Source organism: Neltuma alba, unplaced genomic scaffold, assembly GCF_004799145.2.
Source record: "Neltuma alba isolate B1F8T4 unplaced genomic scaffold, ASM479914v2 tig00012518_pilon, whole genome shotgun sequence".
Lineage (NCBI taxonomy): Eukaryota > Viridiplantae > Streptophyta > Magnoliopsida > Fabales > Fabaceae > Neltuma > Neltuma alba.
Window position 1 is genome coordinate 54,905 of NW_021636985.1, and position 25,087 is coordinate 79,991.

The window sequence follows — 25,087 nt, forward strand, 5'->3', positions numbered from 1 at the left end:
ACTTGAGAGCTAAAATGACTCCGCTTATTTGTCTTGGCACTCCTGGATCCCGAAAGCGCCCCTCTCTTCGCCCACAACTCTGAAGTCTCCACGTCCGCCTCGTTGTGTGGGCCTCGCCCCAGCATGCTCTCTTCCCCCATACAAATCCATCATTCGTTAGTCATCACCCTTTCTCCTCTGGCCGAAATGAGTTTTAACGCTTATTGAAGTGATCATATTTATCAAATTTCAATAGTTCAAATTTGATATGAATGACCGATATTTGATATTTTTGTTTTTCAAAAAATGTTTTCCTTTTAATAGTTACATAGTTCAAAATAAATGCAATTTCTCAATTGTAACATTTTAAAAAAATATTTAATTATTTGAAAATTTTGAATTTATGCCATTAAAACTGATTCTGAATGGTTTATATCTCTTTATAATGGTGAGTATTAAAACTGGTTCTCTCGCTTAACTTATGATCCCCTTCTAGTTATTCCACTATTATCATTATTACTCTCTTCATGTAATATTATACTTGATTACACCATAATTATAATAATCAAAATGTAATACCATAATATAATTAAGCACGTCTCACCTCCAATCCTCCCAACCCAGAAGAATTATTAAATACCTGCGAGCGTCTTTTAAAATTTAAAAACAGTTCAAATGTACTTAACTACCAGCTTTCCTCTCTTGCAGTGATAGAGTCTGATGTTTAATTAAGGCATGCTTTTTTATGGCTTTTTTGATGTTTTATAAGTGAACAAATGATTTAAATGGGCAGTGTATATCGAAGGCAGTTGAAGATTGCCGAGCAGCTGTCACTGTCCTTAATTAATTGGGTAAAATCTACTAAAGCATTTCCTCAAGCACCCTGTGAGCGCAGATGAACAGAGGAAGATAAAGTACATCGAAGCACAATCTATCGATCTATCTGTTATTCTAAATTTGGTCAGACATGTGATGAGAAACACCATTATATTTGTGCATCAATTACATTTACCTGAAATGACATGAATCAAATCTAAAAGGTCGTGCTGCATTTTAAGTCGACAGTATCGCAAACACTATTTGCTATTATGTATATGACAAAAGACATCAGTTGCGAGAATTCATTATTTTTTCACATACCTTCCCCGTCATATTTCTTAACGGAGCATGATGACGAGTAAATATTTCTGAATAATAATATAAATAAGATAACAAGTACATAATACAAAAAGCACACACTTGAAAAATATGAATTAATTATATAATTAGAAATCATATACCTATAAAATTCTTCGTTTTCGCAAAAGACATACCTATGACATTTAATTAACATTTAAAATGTTGGAAGAGCATAAATATAAATCTCTTCACTTAAAATGTGAGGACGACATGGTTCGTTCTGGTCACTCATGGGCCGATCGAAAGAGGCTAGATCTTGGGCAATCTTCTCCAGGCTTATTCCCCACCAAGGTCCAGGCCTCCTTAGGACTCAGAAGCCCGTTGAGCCCACTGACGCCCAAACCGTCTCGTCTCCTCCCCCTCCTTCGCTGGCTCTTAAAGGAAAACATCTTCAGTGCAGTCCGAGGCTCAGCTTGTCAGCTGCTTCTGCTAAAACCCTAATCATCCCTCCGATAAACTGAATTACTGTGCATGAGGACTTCCTTTTTTACCCTCTGATTAACGCATCCTCTGGGATTTCCATACCTTCCCGTTTTCTAATGGCGGACTCATTAGATGCTCTTATTTCTATTGCCGAATTTGTTTCAACTGCGTCCACCACCAAACGGGTTCGGATATTCCGTGATGAAATCCCATCGATTTTGAATAACTTAGGTCAGTGGCCACGTCTCTACATCTGACATGCCATTTGCAGTTGTCCAGTGAAGTCTTTTTCTGTACCATTTCGGACATCCTGGAATGGATTTGCATACATTTTCCCCTTACTTGATCAAGTGAACTGATATGAGTGCTTATTGCAATTTATACTGTTCATAGATATGCCGAGAAATGGAAGTGTGATGCACCCGTCCCCTTACATTCTGCATATACAAATCTAACCTTGTGTCCACTGCTTATTTTAAACCAACTGGGAATCATGTCTGATTAAGATAAGTGGTCCTGACAACTTACTCTTCCACTACCGGGATAATGTGGGAATGTTTCATAATCGATACGGTTCAGTGGCTGATTCGAGGGGGACAAAAACACCTACAAAATTTACTGTTATCTGTAATTTTGCGTCCCCACCTAAAAAAGGCCCTGAAATATTTTTCTTGCAGGTTTTAACCGGAAAAACTACTCTTTAGTTGTAAAAGCTTGAATTTTGTTATAATTAAAGGCTGACAGTCTAGTTTCTTGCAGTTTTCAAGTAATAGAAACATTACCGAAAATTCTTTTAGAGTTTCTACCACAAAAGTAGGATAGTAAATAATGCACACACATCGTCTCCTGTAAAGATAATAAATATGCCTTCACACACCTCACACGTCTTTTTGTGGTACAGCCTTAGTATTAGAAGGAAAAAAAGAAGCGAGTAAAATAATTTAAATTTTGAAATAACGCATTACCCTGGATACAGGTGGATCAGGGGAGTGATTGGAAATTTTATTTTATTACATACAATTTTTTGCTGCTATCCAACAGCTGACGTTGATTTTTTATGCAGATATATGAGTGAGCCTCTACAGTGATACGTAGCTTTGCTCTGCTGTATATGTAATTTTCGGGTCATGTTATCATTTTTAATTTCTGACCCTCAAAATATTTGAATCCGGGATCCGACCTGGATGGGGTTGCAGTGTTGGGATTATTGAAAATTCTTGCAAAGTATAGGTTCTATGTTTATTTCTCTTGCTGCAGAGTAGGGGAAGACGAATGAAATTTGGGAAGCTGAATAACCTGTTAATACTAATTAGATATCTTACTGTACAGTAAATGCTGCCTGCAGCATTTTTTTCTTCGATCAAACTGTCACATACTGCATATATCTTATGCGAAGCTAAACATCATTTCATAAGCAGAATTTTCTTGTGATATCTCAACAGTCACTTTGAATTTTTAACTATGCAGAAATGTCTCTAGACGTGGCATCATTCTTGACAGATGTAATCTTTAGAACAGTTCTGATTTATGATGATCGTGGATCAAGGAAAGCTGTTGATGATGTGATTGTAAAAGCTTTAGGTGAAACAGTGTTCATGAAAACTTTTGCTGCGGCCCTTGTTCAGAATATGGAGAAGCAGTCGAAGTTTCAATCACATGTAGGCTGCTACAGACTGCTCAGTTGGTCATGCCTTCTTCTAAGTAATAGCCAGTTTGCTGCTGTTTCGAAGAATGCTTTGTGTAGAGTAGCTGTAGCCCAAGCTTCATTACTGAAGGTTGCCATGCAAAGATCATTCCGTGAGCAAAGGGCTTGCAAGAGGAAGTTTTTCCATTTGTTTTCTCAGGTTCAGCTACCTTTATCATTTTAAAGAAAATAACACTGTTCTGCTCCTTTTGGATTATCATCATCATTTGTTCTATTACAATGCATAGAAGTTGATAGAACATAACGTGACTCCTCATATATTTCCAGATGCCTAATATTTATGAAGTCTACATAGAAGAATTGAAGGGTGCTCGGATCCCATTCAAGGACAGTCCTGAATTATTATTGTTGTTACTCGAGTTCTCTATCCAATTTCCATCTTTATTTGGAGAATTTAAGGTGAGATTCTTTGATAACTTCTGTATGTGTTTGACATAAAATGTCCATTTCCGTCTCCTAAATTTCTAATGTATTTGTTTGCTTGTCACAGTCAGCCTTTCTTGATATATATGTTCAAGCAATACTTAATGCAAAAGAAAAGCCAACAATAGTCTTATTGAAGCATTTTCTCCCCTTTATTCACAAATGTCACACGAAGATTTTCAAAATATTGTGGTCCCATCCTCTGTTAAAATGCTGAAGCGAAACCCAGAGATTGTGTTGGAATCCGTTGGAATTCTTTTGAAGTCTGTTACACTTGATTTGAGCAAGTACGCTATGGAGATTCTTTTAGTGGTATTAGCACAGGCCAGGCATGCTGATGAAGGGAGGCGGAATGGAGCATTAGCTATAGTCAAGAGTTTGAGCCGGAAGTCTAGCAACCCAGATGCTTTAGAAGCGATGTTTAATGCTGTCAAAGCTGTTATTAAGGGTATATATTAACCTAATGCCTATGTTTTATGATTCCCCTGAAACCATTTGGAATAACTTGTTCTTGCTCTTATTGATTAGCTGTGCTACTTATGCGTTTTAAATATATTTTGATTTGATCTTATGTGTTCAATAGGCTCAGAAGGAAGATTAGCTTTTCCATATCAGCGAGTAGGGATGGTGAATGCAATCCAAGAACTATCTTATTCAGCAGATGGGAGACACCTCATCAGCCTGTCACGTGCAATATGCAGTTTTCTTTTATCGTACTACAAGGATGATGGTATAGCTCTAATTCCCCCTGTCATATTCATGAAAACAATTCAGTTGGTTTTTCACATTGACATCTAAACTAATTTGAACTCTGCTGGCATAAGACTTTAAGAGGCGGATTGCCAATCGCTTGTGCAACCTCCATAGTTCTTCTTCATATCTGGTATTACTTTTTCTTAATTAAATTCTTTCTGTTGATTGCTAACTCGTGCCCAAAACCTTGAGTCACAGGAAATGAGGAGGTAAAAATTGCAATTTTGTCAGCTTTAGCTTCTTGGGCTGTTAGATCTGTAGATTCGATTGAGGATGGTACGGTTGCCTTTTTTGTTTCTGGTCTCAAAGAGAAGGAGCCATTAAGAAGGGCATTTCTACGTTGTCTGCATGCTGTTTGCATAAATGCAGATGCTGCCACGAAGGTGTTTGATCATGTCATCAGCTAAAACTCTGTTTGCCAATTTAATCTAATATCCAGTTTGTACAGTATAACGTTTGACATTCAAATTTGAACTGCATATGTAGCAGATGTCATCTTTGCTGGGACCTCTTGTCCAGCTTGTAAAATCTGGTTTCACTAAGGCAGTGCAGCGATTGGATGGAATATATGCATTGCTATTAGTTGGGAAGATAGCTGCGGTTGATATTAAAGCTGGTTAGTATGACTGAAGCCCTAAGTCCCCCCCCCCCCCCAAAAAAAAAAATTGCAGCTGAATTGGAGAATTGGTTTTATTTACCTTCATTTCTGTTATTTTAAATTTTCATTTATTGATTTGATCTTTATTTTCCCAGAGGAAACATTGGTGAAGGAAAAGCTATGGTCTCTGATATCGCAGAATGAGCCTTCTCTCATACCAATTTCCATGGTGGCTACAGTGTTACAAATTTTTTATTGCCTATTATACTGGTTCTGTTCTAGACCTATCTGACAAGTTGCTCCGCAGGCTTCAAAGCTGTCAGTTGAGGATTGCGTGGTGTGCGTTGAACTTCTGGGGATATTACTTATGGAACATTTACAGCGGTAATTGCCAATAATAATTAAGAGAGAGTTGCCATAATTTTTTCTTCATGTTTCAACCTCAGATTTTGACTTAAATTCTTTTATGTGTGTGTATATGTATTTAATTTTTTCTACCTTAATTTGCAGAACATTGGCCAACTTCTCTGCCAAATTGCTGTTACAGGTGACCCCAAATGAACAGTGCAGTACACCAGCTTCGTGTATTGACATGTTGTATCAACTAAACAATTGTTATATTATTTTTTTTTAAAAAAAAAAACTAAATGATTGTTAATTTATTGCAGTTAATTATCTTTTTCTTATGCCATCCGAGTTGGGATATTCGAAGAAGAGCTAATAGTGTTGCTAGGGGGATTATTTCTTCTGCTCCAGAATTATGTGAAGATCTTTTCTTTGAATTTTCTAATTTTCTTTCTTTGGTCGGAGAGAAACTTCGTGCTTCAAAAATAAGGTAACACCTGATTACTCTCTATTTAAATTTGTACCGTCTCAATTGTGGGTTCTTTGTGACAAATAAAAATTCTGGAAATATTTTGAGGGTCTCGTTCTTAACTTACCTTCAACAATTTGTCGCTTCTTGATATTATAAACTTCACATTTTGCTCTTGGACCTGCACGAAGCTTAGGGTGCCTTCCATCCCCAAAGTTCTGGATTTTCCTTTGTAGACTTTTTGCCATATTTTCATATTTTCAAAATTCTAAAGGCTTCAGCAGTGCCAAACGCTGGGTTGGATGACCTGTATCTATCTTTGGTTTAGCTTCATGAAGGTCAGCTTCTCCATGTGGATTTTCACTTGGGAGAAAGATCCTGTCTGTTTGGTTTGATAAAATTTCTTCAACAATATAAAAACTGATGCTTCTGTTGGTTTGATAAAATTTCTTCAACAATATAAAAACTGATGCTTCTGTCCCTGAAGCTGGTACCATATGGGAGCAGCAAGCCAAACATTTTAAGAGTTCAATCCTTCTTCTAATTCCCTTGCCTATTGATATGGCTCCTTGCTGATAACAATGAAGGGCCAAAACTGTGTCGTATATTTTTTAAGCATGTTTCTGTTTCTGTTTTCAATCAAGTCATCCTGTAACTAAAACTTTTGTACGTGCAGTGACACTGATATTTCTTCAGACCCTCAAGTTCCTTTCATTCCATCTGTCGAGGTTTTGGTAAAAGTTCTTCTGGTAGTGTCACCAGCAGCTCTCAAGGTTTCTCCAGATTCCTTTATCCAAATATTATTTTGCTCACATCATCCATGCGTCGTTGACAGTGCAAGAAGAGAAGTAGTGTGGAAGGTAACTCTTCATATATTGTGTTCTTTGTGAGGTTTTATTGTTACACGAGATTACTTTTGCGGAGCTTAAGAGCTGTGGGGTGTTTGAATTGGTGGTTTGTTTATTGCTTAATTGATGAGGCACTTGTTACATGATGTGAGACAACAGCTTTGTTTCTATGTTTCTCACTATCTTTTGATTAGTTTTATGGATGCTCTTATTTCCTTTTGTTTCCTATGAACCGTTGTGGCTCAGTGCCATGTGATCTTCATAAGATACTCTTGCAAACCTGCCCCTTGCTTGCTGAAACTTTCCCAGTGAACTAGATAAAATGCTTTTGCATATTGTTATCGATTGGCAGTGATTATCGTAAAATGACTGATAATGTGATGGTGCAAAATAAATGATTAGATTTTTTATTTAACTTAGTATGTTATTGCAAAAATTGGTCCATCTCAATATATCATAACTCAATAAATGTTAATATTTTCCTTCCTCACTTTATTCAAGATTTAAGGTGGAATTCAGTTTTATAATTGTATGACAGTTTTCCATTCCTTTTTCCCTTGTCACCTATTACCATCAATTTTTTGTGGTGAGCTGACTGTTTCATTTTGCTTCCAGAGGCTCTCAAAGTGTCTTCGAGCAAATGGTTTTGATGTCATTGATATCCTTTCAGCAAATGTGGCGAATATTTGCAAGGTAATTGTTTTCGTACAATGCACAAATTGAAAATAGGTTCTAAAAGATGATTGTTATGCTGCTAAGTGATATTGTTTTTGTGCAGGTCTTACTGGGACCAGCTGGCTTGAAGAGTGATAATTTACTCGAACAACAGGCAGCAATTTCCTCACTTTCCACAATGATGTCTATAATCCCTGGAGATACATATGTGGAGTTTGAAAAGGTGTTCGAGCTATTTGCTTATGCATGCTTTGGCTCATTTTTTATCGGAGTCGGTGGCGCTTTTTTCTAGAATATTTGATCATTACTAGTCTGTTATTGTTATTAGGAAAGGATATTTGACTACTAACATATATATCCTTTTGTATTAGCAAGAACGAAGTAGATAATCACCTATTCTAGCACATATTATCTCATTTAAGTGCTTTCTGATTTCTAATTGCTAACAAGTGCATGTTGTTGATGCCAGCATTTGCTAAATCTCCCTGACTGGTTTTCACACAATAAACTTTCAGAGAATGACATTCGGGTAAATTTTATGGCTATTAATTTTGCTTGTACTGTATTTTTGGGGAAAAGGATTTTAATCATGGAATCTTTTAGCATCTTATGTTCCTGATACTCATTTCTTGTGCATTTTTTTTTTTTAAATCGTAGGGTTTATTCTCAATGTATGTTTTGAGGGCTAATCCTGTTTAATAATGTTTGCATGTTGGCCGCAATAAATGAATATTGATACTTTTATGTTTTAAATTTGATATCAATAGGGTTCAATAAGTAATGCAGGGTGTTTATTCATCTTCTTCTTTTTCTTCCTTTTGCTCAAACCCTACATATTTTTATTTTTTTCTGGAACCTAGGAGACCTGGGGTGTGTGGTGTACGCCTTCTGACTTGTGCCTTCCATTAATGGTCATCTAGTTTTTTTCAATGGTGTTTTCTTATTCGCTGAAAAAAGTTAGAATACACTGTTGAGTAAGATGTTGATTTTAGAGCGACAAATAAGGACTTTGTGTTGCGCACACACGTGTATATTCTCGCTTAATGTTTTGGGTTAAGGGAATGCTTGCTATTGAACTCAGATAGTCTAATGTTTGCTTTGTCTACTGATATATTAGTACTTTTTTGGTCAATTTTTTTGGTTTTTATTACTGAAATTTCTTATATTGTTTATTTATTCAGTGTATGGGATTCTGCTTAGGTTTTTTCTCACGTTCTTTCAGATTTTTCATACCCCTGAAGGAATTCTTTCCACGGAGCAAGGAGTTTATGTTGCAGAGTCTGTTGCTGTGAAGAATGCAAGACAAGCAAAGGGTCGCTTCCGAATGTATGATGATCAAGATGGCATGGTACGTCTATTGTTTCTCCTGTTTCTGATTACTTTGCCTTTCTATTTAAATTTGTTATGCTTTATTGTTCTTTTGACCAGGATGATGCTCGTTCTAACCATATAGTGAAGAGAGATCAACCTAGCCGAGAAGCTGCTGGTACAGGGAAAAGGGATACTGCAAAAGTGACTAAGAAGGCTGGCAAGTGGTGCTTTTGTGTTTATGTTAATCTTTATTTGTATTCCTTGGTAACAAAGTTTACATGGATGCTCTTTATGAATATTGCTATTATGATTCTATAGACAAGGGGAAAACAGCAAAAGAGGAGGCTAGAGAATTACTTCTCAAAGAGGAGGCTTCTATCCGTGATAGAGTCTTCAAAATTCAGAAAAGCCTATCTCTGATGCTACGAGCTCTGGGAGAGATGGCCATTGCGAATCCAGTTTATGCTCATAGTAAATTGCCTTCAATGGTATTGCCTGTTAAATGCTTCTCTTTTGCAATATTTCTATTTTGTCTTCTGAAGATTACTGTATCATTTTCATATTCAAAATCCATTACTATTCCATGAGGTCTGATTTACTTCTGTTAGGTGAAGTGTGACACTGTTAGATGTTTATAATTAGGAATGAGAGAGAAAGATAGAGCGGGGGGAAGAGAGAATTAGGAGAAGAGAGACGGGAAGAGAGGACTCGAGAGAGAGAAACTAGCAATACCCTAATTCGTTCAATTGTAATCTGAGAGATGCAGTGGGGGTATTCATCTATTTATAGGCTTCGGCAGGCTTATTATCTAACTGCGAACTCCTAACTACCTAACTTTTGCATTATTATTACTATTATATAACAGACACATGAAATCATTTTCACTTGATTGATTTGAAAAAGATAAAGAGAGTACAGATTATTGAGGCTCTGATGAATACAGCCCTAGAGTCATGCCCCGGGGGGGGGGGGAGAAAAAGAAAAAGAAAAATCATTTTACTTATCATTTTAACATTTAGGCCTAACTGAAATATGCAGAGAACAGTATAATCAAAGTGGCTTAGAGTGCAATGAAATGTGTGGAGAAAGTTGACAGAATTAAAAAAAGGGTTACAGCGGCCTGAAATGATTAATTTGATGTCACTTCGTCTAAGATCCATAATTCTAAATGTTGACCTTCCCTCTACCTGGTCCATTTATTTTGAATTGCATTTTCCCCAAAAGTATGACAAGCGTGCGTACTTTCTAGATTAATTTTAGTTCTTTTATATGTTGCATTTGTTTAATAAGATCGTATTTGGATTTAGTCTGAGTTTAATCTTGTGTCAGGTCAAGTTTGTTGAGCCTTTATTACAATCACCTGTTGTAAGTGATGAGGCCTTTGAGACCATGATAAAGCTATCAAGATGCACTGCTCCTCCTCTATGCAATTGGGCCCTTGACATTTCTACTGCTTTACGTTTAGTTGTGACTGATGAAGTTCGTCATCTTTTGGATCTGATACCTTCAGTTGCTGATGAGGAAGGCGATGGAAGACCATCCATCAGCCTTTTTGAGCGAATATTAAATGGATTATCTGCTTCTTGCAAATCAGGGCCACTTCCTATTGATTCTTTTTCTTTTGTATTCCCGGTAAGTAATTCTACTTTACCAATGCACTCTTTTTAAGTTCACTGAAGCTTTTACCTTTCTAACTAGGCATTGTTATCAGATAATGGAGCGTATTCTTATGTGCCCAAAGAAAACAAAATTTCATGATGATGTGCTTCGGATACTTTATTTACACCTTGATCCTCATCTTCCTCTTCCTAGGATCCAAATGTTATCGGTAAGTCATCATACATTCTATGCTTGCTCAAACAAAAGACCCACTCTATACTGTTGAGCATTTTTTTGTTAGATTTCATATATTGGTTTAAGCTTGGCTGATATCTTTTGTTAGGTTCTCTATCATGTGCTTGGTGTTGTTCCAGCTTATCAGGCATCAATAGGGCCTGCACTAAATGAGTTGAGTCTTGGTTTGCAGCCTGATGAAGTTGCTGCTGTAAGCATGCTTGACTCTTTTCACATGGATTTGTCACTGTTTTTACTATTCTTGATCACTCCCCCTCATCCCATGCCTGCACACATGGAGTATGTGTGACGGTGCTTATGCTGACTCTCTATTTTCCTTTTACAGGCTCTTTGTGGAGTTTATGCAAAAGATGTTCATGTACGTATGGCATGCTTGAACGCTGTCAAATGTATCCCTGCTGTTGCTAGTCGTTCTCTTCCAGAGAACACTGAGGTTGCGACAAGTATATGGATTGGCTTACATGATCCTGAGAAGGTTTGGTATTTTACCCTTAATAAGACTTCACAAGTATAGTATCTAAGCCATTATGTGTGGTCTAGGCTAGTTTGAAAGTCGTCTGAGGCTCAGACCTCTCTTGCCATTTGTCTCAGAAAGGTTGCTGTCCCTTTTTTGTCAAATAAAAAGGTTACTTTCTCTGAGTTTCCCTGTACTGGTATAAACTTTGATTTTCACTCAAATTGCCTAATTGACATCTTTGCTCCTTTATTTTTAATTTGCCAAATCAATCATTTTCATTTCTTAGAAAATTGTTTTGTATTTTCTTTATGCCAACTACATCAATAAATATGCTGTGCCTACTCATCCCTATTGTCAATAATAAACACCAAATATAGTTTAATTGCTGCTGTCAGTTATTTCAACAAATACTGATGGTCCATTGGGTGGGTTGAGCTATTGTATTCAGATAAGGCGTGCTTTAGATACTTTGAAGAAGATGCCAATTCATTCATATTAACACTTGGATCTAACAAAACATGAGTATTCCTGGGCCAACTAGTTGGGTCTAATTGCTCTCTGCAATCTGCAAAAATTAAATTGACATAGGTTGAATGGGGCAAATTGGCTCTAGGAATCATATGGGAAAAAGGTGGTATTGTAGTAAAATTGCATCAAGCAATGATGACAGATTTGACTATAGTGATCATAAATAATTGATGAATTCATCTGGTAAATGGTTCTAACTTTGCAATTTCGTGTGTCACTTGCTTAGGACATGTTCTCCCCTGACCCCCAGGCCCCTGCTGTCTCTTATTTCTCTTGTTCTTGGTCTGGTTTTTTTCAATTAATGCTATAAGATGGGTATTACAAACCATCATTTTAGCCGCTCTATACTTGAAATAAGAATATTTTGGACTTCTGAGTATAATCCTGATACATATCTTGATTTGATGTGCTCTTTATCTTGATATTCACTTCCCCTGGCATTCCAGTCAGTTGCTGAAGTTGCTGAAGAAATATGGGATCATTATGGTTTTGACATCGGAACTGACTTTTCGGGACTTTTCAAAGCACTATCTAATGTTAACTACAATGTGCGCTTGGCAGCTGCAGAAGCATTGGCTGCGGCCTTGGATGAACACCCAGAATCTATTCAGGTAAAACTGATTTATAGTTTTCAAAGCTTCGTTTTTGTGATTTTATTTTCCTGCCGTCTCATGATTTTTTTGCTCATGATTTTGCAGGAATCCCTTACCACTTTATTTTCACTGTATGTTCGTGACATGGGTGTTGGGGATGATAATATTGATGCTGGTTGGTTGGGTAGGCAAGGAATTGCATTAGCGCTTCATTCAGCTGCTGACGTATTGAGAACAAAAGACCTACCTGTTGTCATGACGTTTTTAATTTCGAGAGCACTGGTAATCTGAATGACATTTTGCATTCTTTGTGTTGGGGTTCGGCTATTTTATTTGATCACGGTACAGTTGGGAACCTAAAACCTGATTTCTTGCTTAATTCTGTTCAGAAACCAAAGCCTCCATTGTTGGTTAAATTTGTTTTATTAGCCTCAAACATGAGGAAGCCTTCTTAAATGTGATGCGCAGGTTCTTTTTATCAGTATTAATCTGTGAATACCTCATGCTACTTATTGTTGTCTCTATCCTTTCTCTCTGACAAAGTTTATCCGTCATCTTATTAGATTATTCTCTATTTCATGTGTAATAAGGTGGACAAAATAATGAATCCTGTTTTCTTAGAAAATATATTTATTTGCTGGGAAAGGCTAAGTATGTCATTAGTGGAATTGATTTGATTTGCAGGCTGATCCCAATGCAGATGTTAGAGGGAGAATGATTAATGCTGGTATCATGATCATTGATAAGCACGGAAGAGAAAATGTGTCTCTGCTATTCCCAATCTTTGAAAACTACTTAAACAAAACAGTGAGTTCCTTATCAAGTCGAGCTTATATTAGCAGATTACTCCTTGTAGGGTTCTTTTTAAATGCATAGACACCAGTTACTTTTTAAAAGAATGAGTATATTGTGTTACAAGATCTATAGGTTCCCTTTGGTTGCTTATTTGAATCCTTACTCTTAGGCATCAGATGAAGAAAAATATGACTTGGTTCGGGAAGGTGTGGTTATATTTACTGGAGCCTTGGCAAAACACTTGGCAAAGGTGATTATGAAACTTTCCTTTCTTGCTTTTCACCATTTGGGCACTTAAATATGTTCATTCCAATATTTGTATTTCTGTTTTGGAATAGGATGACCCTAAGGTTCATACTGTTGTGGAGAAGTTGATGGATGTTTTAAATACTCCTTCAGAAGCCGTTCAACGAGCAGTCTCAATGTGTCTATCTCCATTAATGCAGGCAAAGCAAGTATGTATGCGTATTATATTTTTAACTTTTGATACCTTCACTTGTGCTAATGCTGATCAGGTGGAAATTGATTATGAGATACTGATGGGTGGTCTAGGGCTTTGCAATCATTATTTTACTTCTGATATCTTCACTTATGCTTATGCTGATCAGGTGGAAATTTATTATAAGATACTGATGGGTGGTCTAGGGCTTTGCAATCATTATTTTAACTAATTTAGTTGTTCTTGTCCCTGTTTCTTCCTATCCTGTATTGGCTATGTATTGCTTAGGTTTCTTATCCTCATTGCTGCTGGTTAAATATATGCTTGCTTCTGGGTAATTTATTTTGCTGAAGTATGAATGTTGAACTGTTGCTCTACTTCTTGAGTACCTACTGCTTGACGTCAAAATGAACACTTATGGTCAACCTTTTGGGCCATGCTTGATTTGGGCCCAAGCTAATTCTCCTGACTACTTGCAACAGGATGATGCAGCAGCTCTTGTTAGCGGACTGTTGGATCGAATGATGAAAAGTGAAAAATATGGAGAACGTCGTGGAGCTGCTTTTGGACTTGCCGGAGTGGTTAAGGGTTTTGGCATTTCTTGCTTGAAGAAGTATAGGATTGTAGCTCTACTTCAAGAAGGTTTTGCTGACAGGTATGAGATAACTCTGTTTTACATGTTGTGACTATATTTGTTGCACCCTGAAGTCCTGAACTGTTGGTGTCGTTCTCTAATGTATCCTTTACTGCTGCACTATCAGTGTTTTTCATATTCCTTGTAGCACTTTCGAGTTAAAAAATTTCTGACTTAATGCAAAGGTGCTGGTGCTAGAGTTTGTGTAAACTTAATGCTGTTAGCCGAAGCTTTCTTAACGAATTGCTGATTTCATGTTTTTTGGTAGATGGACTTGGGAATATTCTTATTTTCCGTGGTATGCATTTTCTAATGCAGGAATTCAGCAAAATCTCGTGAAGGAGCCTTACTTGGATTTGAATGCCTTTGTGAAACACTTGGAAGACTGTTTGAACCGTATGTTTATGCGAAAGAGATTATTGTTGTTGTTGTTGTTGCTGTTGCTGTTGTTGTTTTGTATCTAAAGCCTTTATTCACACTTTTGTTCAGGTATGTGATTCAAATGTTACCATTACTTTTGGTTTCCTTCTCTGATCAAGTTGTTGCAGTTCGTGAAGCAGCTGAATGTGCTGCCCGCGCAATGATGTCTCAACTTACTGCCCAGGGAGTGAAGCTTGTCCTTCCATCTCTTCTGAAGGTGATTATCTTGTAATTTACTATGAATGACAAACTTTTTACCAACTTAAAGCCTCACATGTCACTTTTAAAATCCACACAAACTAGGATCTGACATGTAGGACAAAAAAAAAAAAACCTCACGCTACTATACTTATAGCAACAAAAACTTATTAAATTATTTAGAGACTTTAGAGAAGTTTTAGATTTAAAAGTTTTACTTGGTTATTTATTTTTTGACTTCTTTATTTTATTTTCATATTTTGGGCTCCCTTATGCGTTCAGACTTATTAAAGGCATTAGTTTATTTTGTCGTTTATGTTTTCCAACTTCCTCCCTTTCCCCACTTTACATCTATTGGTTCTGCATTGGTTATATTCTTACAATTCCTTCGATAGGAAGGGTGAAAAAAAATCTCCTCATGTTATCCCTAAGATCCCCTGAAAAATACATTTGTCCTGACAATCACTGAGGTCTGAAGTTTTTTCCAGTTTACTTCGAACAAACGTGGCACATAAATAGAGAGATATTACATATCAACGTAGCTCTACCTATCTATCTGGGAACCATTATCCCCAATTCTCACATTGTTTTCGTTGAACCATTGGATGTTGATATGAGTGGAAGGAACTTGACACCCTTTAAAACAAGGTTAAGAGTTCTAACTTTATGGTTGGAAAGAATCACATTGGGAGTTACTTCTAATTGGGGCTTGTCAATGGATTTGTCTGTAATACCGGATACTAGAGTTATGCCCAAAGCTTGTTTTGCAGCCCACCCATGACATTTGTTTCCACTCTGAAGTATGGGTCAGGATAAAAATATACTGTGGAATGAAGTATTGCATCACTAATCCTCTTTTTCAGGGTCTTGAAGATAAAGCTTGGAGGACAAAACAAAGTAGTGTTCAGCTACTTGGTGCTATGGCATACTGTGCCCCTCAACAGCTGTCTCAATGCCTCCCTAAAATTGTCCCTAAGTTGACTGAGGTATTCCACATAGCAGATGTTACTTGGAGGCTTGTGATTCTCTTCTGTTTTATGGAGTATTTGTTATGTTTCCTAATTCCTCTCTATTTACAGGTTTTAACTGACACCCATCCTAAAGTTCAGTCAGCTGGGCAGATGGCCCTTCAGCAGGTTGGTTTTGGGTTATGAAATGTTAATTTTTGCCTCTATTAATATGGTTATTTTTTTCTTCTTGTAATTTTTCTCAATCATATATATTTTTTTTCAAGGTTGGGAGTGTAATAAGGAATCCAGAAATAGCTGCTCTTGTCCCTACGCTTCTTATGGGTCTTTCTGATCCCAATGAACACACAAAATACTCCCTCGATATTCTTCTCCAAGTGAGGTTTTTAGCTGGTGGCTGTTTGAATTTGTTCATTCATCTTTGTTACCTAAATTTTCATTGATTGGCCGCAGACAACATTTGTTAATTCAATTGATGCCCCATCGCTTGCATTATTGGTACCAATAGTGCATAGAGGATTAAGGGAAAGGAGTGCTGACACTAAGAAGAAGGCAGCACAAATAGTTGGAAACATGTGTTCCTTGGTTACAGAGCCAAAGGATATGATTCCGTACATAGGATTGCTGCTTCCAGAAGTGAAAAAGGTTCTTCCTTATTGTACCCTTTACATATTTGTTTTGGCCTCTTCTCACTATGTCTGAATTTTAAGAGCAGGTTCTTGTGGATCCTATACCTGAAGTTCGTTCAGTTGCGGCTAGGGCCCTTGGATCCCTTATCAGAGGAATGGGTGAAGATAACTTCCCAGATCTTGTCCCATGGTTGTTTGAAACGCTCAAGTCTGAAAACAGCAATGTTGAACGCTCTGGAGCTGCTCAGGGCTTGAGTGAGGTTAGACTTCCTTCTTCTTATGCTTCCTTTTGGCATCTTCGATCATGAGCATCTTGGAATTTGATTGTGGTCCTGCTGAGCTTCTTACTTGATATATCCATCCCATTATGAGCCAGAATGGGAATCTTGAGACTTGAGTAAATTAAATTGACTCAAATTTAATTTGGAGAGAAATTTTTCGATGGTCTTCATGGTAGAAACTTGATAAGATAGAAGTTCATAAAATAAAATAGTCCAATGCAAATTCCTATAATTTTTGTCTAGCCATCTACTGTTTTGGCTCCCTTTGGTTCTTAAACGTGCTAATTCCTTACTTTTTTTTGGCATTTCTATCGCCTTTTCTATAGCTAGCTTTTGGTCGGGGCTTTCTTTTTCAGATTTAAATTTCCTCAAAGATTGCAGAGATCGTTTGAGCTATCATACTGTTACACTTTGGTTTTGTTTCTTGGGTGTTTTTGGATGAATTCTATAGCAAAAGAGAGTGAACGCTTTGAATGGCCTTCGTGAAGAGAGGCTTAAGTGACATATTTCTTTTAGTAAAGGTTATACAGCTTGAGATAAAACCAATGGGGACTTACAAAGTCTAGCTAAACAAAAAAGAAAGATAGCCTAATGTTATTCTAACAGTACAAATGATGGGGGCGGTATCTTTTCAATGCATTTAACTATATGTTAGGATTGTACAAAGAAGAGGGATACCCAAGCTCAGTCAACAAGATATTGATTTAACTACTTCATACTTGATTGATGCTTGATAGGGTGGTTTACTGGTTTGTCACTTTACATTAGCTATTTTTGACATAGTAATCCATCTTGATGAATTGTAGGTCTTAGCTGCACTTGGCATTGAATATTTTGAGCATGCACTTCCTGATGTCATCCGAAATTGTTCCCATCAAAGAGCGTCTGTACGAGATGGATATTTGACACTGTTCAAGGTGACATAATGAAGGCCTAATACTTTTCACAATTTGGGCTTTTTACTTTAAACGTTGTGATTGACTCTTCTTGTCAAAACTTTCTTGTAGTATTTGCCACGGTCATTAGGAGTCCAGTTCCAAAACTACCTGCAACAGGTGTTGCCTGCTATCCTAGATGGTGAGCTTGCTAAGATTTTTTGGGTGCATTTTTCTGCATTATATGCTTGGCATTGTGATCTTCTTTTCTGAATTAGATGCCTACATTCTCTTTTTGTAGGTCTTGCTGATGAGAATGAATCTGTTCGTGATGCTGCCCTAGGAGCTGGACATGTCCTGGTTGAGCATTATGCAACAACGTATGTTTACTCCTGCTTTTGTCTTACACGCTGTGATTTGAATATGTTGCCTGGATAAAATATTTTTATTCATATTTTAAATGTGCTGTGTAGAAGAACATTTATTGTATTGTTTGTGGATTGTAAATTTTGGTGAACTATGGAGTAAGAAGTGGTGAAGATTAGATTGTATATACTGTGTCTGGCATAAGTGGGCACCCCACAAATGTCTACTGCTACCCATTGCAGCCATAAATAATTTTCCCTGTACCTCTCTACAGGTCTCTACCTCTGCTCCTTCCAGCTGTAGAAGATGGCATTTTTAATGATAGTTGGCGTATCCGACAAAGCTCAGTCGAGTTGTTGGGTGATCTTTTATTCAAAGTATGTGCTGCTGGTTGGGCTACTTTTTTTGCAGTTTGGTTTTATTTATGAGCTAATTTGCATTTCATCCAGGTTGCTGGAACATCTGGTAAAGCTTTGCTTGAGGGGGGCAGTGATGATGAAGGTGCCAGTACTGAGGCCCATGGACGAGCTATCATTGAGGTTCTGGGAAGGGATAAGCGTAATGAAGTCCTTGCTGCACTGTATATGGTTCGAGCTGATGTTAGTTTGTCAGTTCGCCAGGTAATGGCTCTAATGTACCTCCCTTTTTCTTGTGTATTAGTTTATACCGGATAAATTTCCTCTGGCTTTGGATTCCTGAACTATCTGTTCACTTTGCTGTGACCAGACTGTCATCTTTTTCTCATAGCATTTGTATAGCTTACAGATGTTTCTGTTATCAGGCTGCATTGCATGTGTGGAAAACTATTGTGGCAAATACTCCAAAGACACTCAAGGAAATTATGCCAGTTCTGATGGATACCCTGATTTCTTCCCTTGCATCATCATCATCTGAAAGGCGGCAGGTTTGCACTGATATTCAATAATTATGTGTCACAGCCTGCAAACATTATATGTTTTAAATTTGATTATAAAATAGGTTGCGTTTGACTGCAAACATTTTATTTTTTAAATTTGATTTTAATATAGGTTGCTGGACGATCACTGGGTGAGCTTGTCCGGAAACTTGGTGAACGGGTACTTCCTTTGATAATCCCAATTTTATCGCAGGGGTTGAGTGACCCTGACAGCAGCAGAAGACAGGTAAAGTCTTATTTTGTGACTTCTTAATTTATGTTGGAGGTATCCAACAGTCAGCTACTTGTATTGCTCAGTTGGATGCTATTATGATGTTCCCCTCGGTTGGCAGGGTGTATGTGTTGGTCTGAGTGAAGTAATGGCAAGTGCTGGTAAGAGTCAGTTATTGAGTTTCATGGATGATCTTATCCCCACCATTCGAACTGCCCTTTGTGATAGGTTTGTTGATTTCATACTCATTCCACTGTTGTTGGATTTTTTTACTGTGTTGTCATATAACCTTGTGTCAATATGCCTTTTAGCGTTGCTGAGGTCCGCGAATCGGCAGGTTTAGCATTCGGCACTCTTTATAAGGTTATTGTCCGCTATCTGTTGTTGTTTTTGTTTTGAACGTGGTATATGAACTTGAGCAAACATTTTCTCACACACCCTAAAAGTATTTATGGTGTAGAGTGCTGGAATGCAAGCAATTGATGAAATTGTTCCAACGCTTTTACATGCGTTAGAGGATGATAAAACATCTGATACTGCACTTGATGGCCTCAAACAAATCTTAAGGTAATTTTTGCGGTTTCAGCATTTTCATAGCAATCATGAATAATGCAATTATTGCTGATGATAGTTTTTTGTTAGCTTTGACTAAATGATTTCATTTTCTTTCTCAGTGTCAGAACAAGTGCAGTATTGCCTCACATTTTGCCCAAACTTGTCCATCTTCCCTTGTCGTACGTGTTTTACTCTAATCATATTTTTGTTTTTAATGTTTTATCTTTTGTCATTCTGTTCTAAAACAAGTTCTGCTATTTCTCCAGTGCCTTCCATGCCCATGCACTGGGAGCTTTAGCTGAGGTTGCTGGGCCTAGCCTTGACCATCATCTTGGTACTGTACTTCCTCCTTTGCTATCTGCAATGGGCGGTGATGACAAGGTATGAGAATCTGGATTTATCATATTTTAAGAACTGCAGTTCTTATCTCTTAGTTTCCTTTCTGATGCTTGTCTACTTGGAACAGTGGCATTTTAAAAAAAAATTATATTCTTTTTGTTTGTTGTTACTTGTAGGAGATTCAAACTTTGGCAAAGGAGGCTGCTGAAACAGTGGTCTTGGTTATTGATGAGGAGGGCATTGAGCCGCTATTAGCAGAGCTCATTAAAGGTGTTAGCGATACTCAGGTACTTTTGTTGTTAATACTATTGGACTTAAACATACTCTTTGTCGTGCCATTTCCCCCCCCTGACAATGAATGTTACAGGCTGCGATCAGAAGATCTTCTTCATACCTGATAGGATATTTATTCAAAAACAGTAAATTGTATCTGGTTGATGAAGCTTCAAACATGATAGCTACACTGATCATCTTGCTTAGTGATCCAGATTCATCTACTGTTACTGTAAGTTTTATGTGTTTATCATAATATACTGTATGTTCTATGCACAACGTGTTTATTGTCTGCCCTTTCATTAGGTTGCTTGGGAATCTTTGTCAAGGGTCATCAGTTCAGTACCCAAGGAGGTACTGCCTTCATACATAAAACTTGTCCGTGATGCTGTGTCAACATCCAGAGATAAAGAGCGTAGGAAGAAAAGGGTAGGTGTGAAGATTCAATAATCATTCTGTTTTAGTTTTCAATGATTAATTCAAAAATAATGCGGAGCTTTGCTGTTTGTTAACTGTTTTGCAGGGAGGACCTATCATCATACCTGGATTTTGTCTTCCCAAAGCATTGCAGCCTCTAATGCCTATTTTTCTCCAAGTATTTCTCCGTTCTGCAGTTTTCTTAATGATAGAAGTGTTGCATGTTATGTAGATTCATACTTCCAGTTATAATTTATTTACATTCTTAGGATATCTAAAGATTGTGTGTCGTTATAGCCCTATTGAATCATTTATATAATTTTTTCATTTGCCTCTATATATAGGAACAATGCAGTCTGCTTTGTTTGTCAGGGACGAAAATGCTAGTGACCCGAAACAATTTAATTTTCTGGGTTCTTGTTGACGTGAGCTATTTAATTGTGTAGAAAGTGTATTGACCTTTGTGATCCGGTGATTCTGGAATTTTATTTTTTCACCCCTTGAGACATCCTTCACTTCTCTCATGTTTGTTCCTGACTATAATGTTTGTAATTATTTATCAATGTAATTACGTTGATGATACATACCACCGAATATTTTACACTGCTGGCTTTCTAACCACACTTTATGATATCTACATTTAGTTTTTGGATTTACGTGTCCAATCTCTGATATATGCTTTGTGTTCCTAGGGTCTCATAAGTGGTTCTGCTGAACTAAGGGAGCAGGCTGCTTTGGGACTTGGTGAGCTGATAGAGGTAACAAGTGAGCAATCACTCAAGGAGTTTGTCATCCCGATAACAGGGTAAGTAATAGAGAAAATGACTAATGCCAACTGTATATCCTATTCGTGCAAAATGATGTCTGTATGAAAAGACCCTGGATTTGTGTTAAATCATAAACTATTCTTTTTTATGAATTATTTCCTTCATGGTCTTTTTGTTGCACCCACCCGTGGCATTTAAATGATAGGTTTTTATTTTAATAACCAAGTACACCATCAAATTATTGTTGAATCCAGAAGGACGCTCAGATGGGATGGGAATCCTCTCATGCTAGTTGTTGGGCATTCCTTATGTCTTGTTAATTGGCTCCCTTTGGAGAACCAATGTCCTGACAAGTGCACTCTACAGCACTTTCTTTGGTGATAGATCACTTAGCTTCCTTGCTTCCTACTAGTCAAAACCCTTTGTTGGTAGCGCTTTTTAAATTTATCAACTACCAAATTTGATACCAATTGAGGGCACACGTGTGGGATGGAGGACAATAAACTCACTTAAATACTCCATTAAGCACTCCATACCATGCAGCATATCAAATTCTCACTTGCAAAAGCAAAGGCCTTTGCTAGATATAATAAATTACTTTGACTCACGCTACTTTGTTCCTCGCATTGCTTTGGGGGACATATCATCTACTTATTTATTCTGACTTTTCCTGTAATGTTTATCACAGGCCTCTTATCCGGATAATAGGTGATCGCTTTCCCTGGCAAGTGAAGAGTGCCATTTTGTCTACATTGAGCATCATGATAAGAAAGGGTGGCATGGCCCTCAAACCTTTTCTTCCTCAGCTGCAAACAACCTTTGTTAAGTGTCTACATGATAGCACAAGGTTAGTGGGAGAATAATGTTAATCCCATTATCTACAATCACACACTAATGGTGTCTTTCATCTTCTGTAATGTGCTTGATTTGATTTATCTCCGTATATGGTTAACCACAGTTATGGATCTTGTGGCAACCAATTTTATTTTTGTCTGTTGTGCTCATTAGCAAATTTATGACTGCAGAACTGTTCGATCAAGTGCTGCCCTGGCACTTGGAATGTTAAGCGGACTCAGTACTAGGGTTGACCCCCTGGTTGGTGATTTACTGTCTGGTCTACAGGTGGTGTTATTTGAGGTTCTTAATTATTATTTATGGCATAAGTTGACTATTTATGATACATCTTAATCATGTTATACTGATAGACACAACCCAATACAATATTGTGGAATTGGATTGTTTAGGGATCAGATGGTGGCGTTCGTGGAGCTTTTTTGACTGCTTTGAAAGGTGTCCTGAAGCATGCTGGGAAGAATATGAATGTGGCTGTTAGAGGCCGTGTTTACAACATCCTTAAGGAATTGATTCATCATGATGATGACCAAGTTCGGATGTATGCTGCAAGCATTTTGGGTATCCTGACCAAGGTTTGTCTCTTTTTTCTGATATGTAACCATTTGCTACTTATTCCTTTTTCAGATGTGGTTTTTATTTTCTTCTGTTTTGTGTTAGTGATAGATGATAAGTTTATTGGCTTGTTACTATTTGTGCCATCAGTGAGTTTTGGTGCTTTTGTCTGCATCACTGTAATTTGTGGGATATAGCAGATGGCTGAATCTATGTGTTACTGCATCATGCCTCTGATATCTTTTTTGACTGTCTTGTGGTTGCAGTACCTTGAAGATATTCAGCTGAGTGAACTGATTCAGGAACTGTTAAGTCTGGCTTCATCACCAAGCTGGCCTTATAGGCATGGCTCTGTTCTTGCAATGTCTTCCATGATCCACCACAATCCATCCCCAGTTTGCCTGTCTTCGTCTTTCTCCTCTATTTTAGACCTCCTTAAGGACGCTTTAAAGGACGAGAAGGCATGTTGATTCAGAAGAGTTGTTTTTACTAAATTGTTACAGTATTTTGATTCTGACATATTTTCTGTGAACCAGTTCCCTCTTCGGGAAAGTTCAACCAAGGCATTAGGATGGCTCCTATTATATCAAACTCAGGGGGATCATTTTGACCCTGTGCTGTACAAGGATGTTCTTTCATTGCTTGTTTCATCCACCCGCGATGACTCCAGTGAAGTTAGAAGAAGGGCTTTGTCTGCTATAAAAGCCGTTGCCAAGGTGTGTCCCTTGACCGTCCTGCCTTGGTCAAACACCAACTTGTGAACCAATGCTGTGAAAATGTTGTGAACTTTTCATTCCTGACATTGCAGGCGAGTCCTCCAGCCATTATGTCTAATGTTACCATTACTGGCCCTGCACTCGCTGAGTGCTTAAAAGATGGAAATACTCCAGTAAGACTTGCCGCAGAAAGATGTGCTTTACATGCCTTCCAATTAACAAAAGGTATTCTGACATCAATTTCTTTATGCATTTCATGACTGGGAAGAATTGCAATAGGCTATCTATAATTGTTATTATCACACTAAACCCTATTTGCTTGCTGGACCGTCTCCTTTTGGAGTTTCTAATCTATCCTAGGAAACCATAAATCGATCTGTCAGAGTATTCATATTACAGCTATCCAAGTGTTTCCTAGTGTGGAATTCATGAATGCTATAAAAACCCTTACTATTGTGATGGAGGGAATGATGATATCTTGTTCATACTGATTTCCAGGTTCAGAAAATGTTCAAGCAGCACAGAAATATATCACTGGCTTGGATGCAAGACGTCTGTCGAAGCTTTCTGAATATAGGTATGTATGGTTAGACTTTCATTTCAATAGAATCTTGGTTTCAGACTGGTGCAGTGCAATTATTGTTGAGAGTTGGGAATCTTGTTTCCGTCATCAGATCACAATCCGTTTTCTACATATATCATATCTTTACGTGTGAAAATATCTAGGAATGGAGCAAAATTAAAGATCCCCATCTAAGGATGTTAAATGGAAAAATTGTATAATTTTGACATTAGTCAACAAAGTAATGTAGAATTTTCCTTTGAAAACAGCTTTTCCATGGAAAATTTCTTGGAAATTGAATTAAGCGGTATGGGACAAAATTTGTAGGTTAGTATTTTTTTTTGGGGGGGGGGGCTGAATGTGGCGAGTTTTATGCTATAATTTTTGAAGAGTTTCAATGCAACAGCCCTTTTTTTCCCCAAAAAAAAAAAGCATTCTGGTGCTATGAGCTATGATTATATTGTCGTGGTATGAAAAAATTTAATGACGAAAAATGACTAATAAAATTTTACCTATATAGCTCTTATATGTGATGTGGTGAGATCTATTTAAGGCAAGCGTAGATGTTAATGTTGATGATAAATTTCTCTCTTGCTTGTCTCTATTACTGCCATGTAGTGATGACAGTGACGACAGTGAAGAAGACATGTCAAGCAGCTGAAATGCGTACTTTCCATGGGTGCTGCATTCTTTTTCACATCATTAGGATGACGACACACAGAGCAGATAAGCGACCAAATTTCTCTGGGCACGTTGTTATAGTGGCAATAGTAGATGGATGAATTTACGCAGTTGAGGCTTGATAGCCAATTTTGCCATCGGGGTAATGGTTTTGTCTCCATAATTGTAAATTAGATGAGGCGTACTTTTTGTAACTATTTGTGATAATATAGTGTTTTATTGTTTATCCGTGCAACGATGCTCCTTGTCATTGCTCCGCATGCTGATTATTTCTCGTGTTTGGATGCTCGGCGTCTCAAGTTTTGTCATTATTTGTAGTGAGGGATGGTAGGAAGGGTCGGTCAAAGTGGGCAAATTGACGACGGGAGATGATATCAATTCCAGATTTATTTCTCGTTGTGCGCGCAAATATTGAGATTTGTGCATATGCCAAATCAATTGAATATATTAACTAAATAGTAAATTGAAATGCAGAAAGAATAGCCATCATGAGCCATT

General features: G+C 37.4%; 1 protein-coding gene across 1 annotated transcript; it reads left to right on the forward strand.

The window, feature by feature from the left end:
• The first annotated feature begins 1,560 nt into the window (after positions 1 to 1,560).
• LOC114728052 (protein ILITYHIA) lies at positions 1,561 to 24,986 on the forward strand. The gene is given in 61 exon segments (XM_028914869.1): positions 1,561 to 1,812; positions 3,049 to 3,425; positions 3,554 to 3,685; positions 3,777 to 3,825; positions 3,828 to 4,157; positions 4,293 to 4,439; positions 4,661 to 4,845; positions 4,952 to 5,078; positions 5,216 to 5,289; positions 5,368 to 5,444; positions 5,571 to 5,607; positions 5,729 to 5,895; positions 6,551 to 6,734; positions 7,338 to 7,415; positions 7,501 to 7,620; positions 7,867 to 7,926; positions 8,620 to 8,745; positions 8,826 to 8,925; positions 9,027 to 9,196; positions 10,038 to 10,340; positions 10,420 to 10,536; positions 10,651 to 10,752; positions 10,888 to 11,037; positions 11,994 to 12,158; positions 12,246 to 12,422; positions 12,825 to 12,947; positions 13,105 to 13,185; positions 13,274 to 13,390; positions 13,857 to 14,029; positions 14,327 to 14,404; positions 14,498 to 14,645; positions 15,490 to 15,612; positions 15,706 to 15,762; positions 15,861 to 15,971; positions 16,048 to 16,239; positions 16,310 to 16,483; positions 17,311 to 17,421; positions 17,512 to 17,581; positions 17,681 to 17,759; positions 18,020 to 18,122; positions 18,195 to 18,365; positions 18,527 to 18,649; positions 18,774 to 18,887; positions 18,994 to 19,100; positions 19,184 to 19,235; positions 19,333 to 19,439; positions 19,547 to 19,606; positions 19,694 to 19,808; positions 19,943 to 20,053; positions 20,134 to 20,271; positions 20,346 to 20,468; positions 20,563 to 20,634; positions 21,149 to 21,261; positions 21,912 to 22,070; positions 22,249 to 22,345; positions 22,468 to 22,650; positions 22,897 to 23,091; positions 23,167 to 23,346; positions 23,439 to 23,571; positions 23,845 to 23,923; positions 24,527 to 24,986. Coding segments are annotated over 61 exon segments (7,884 nt in total). The 5' UTR covers positions 1,561 to 1,697; the 3' UTR covers positions 24,570 to 24,986.
• Positions 24,987 to 25,087: the final 101 nt, after the last annotated feature.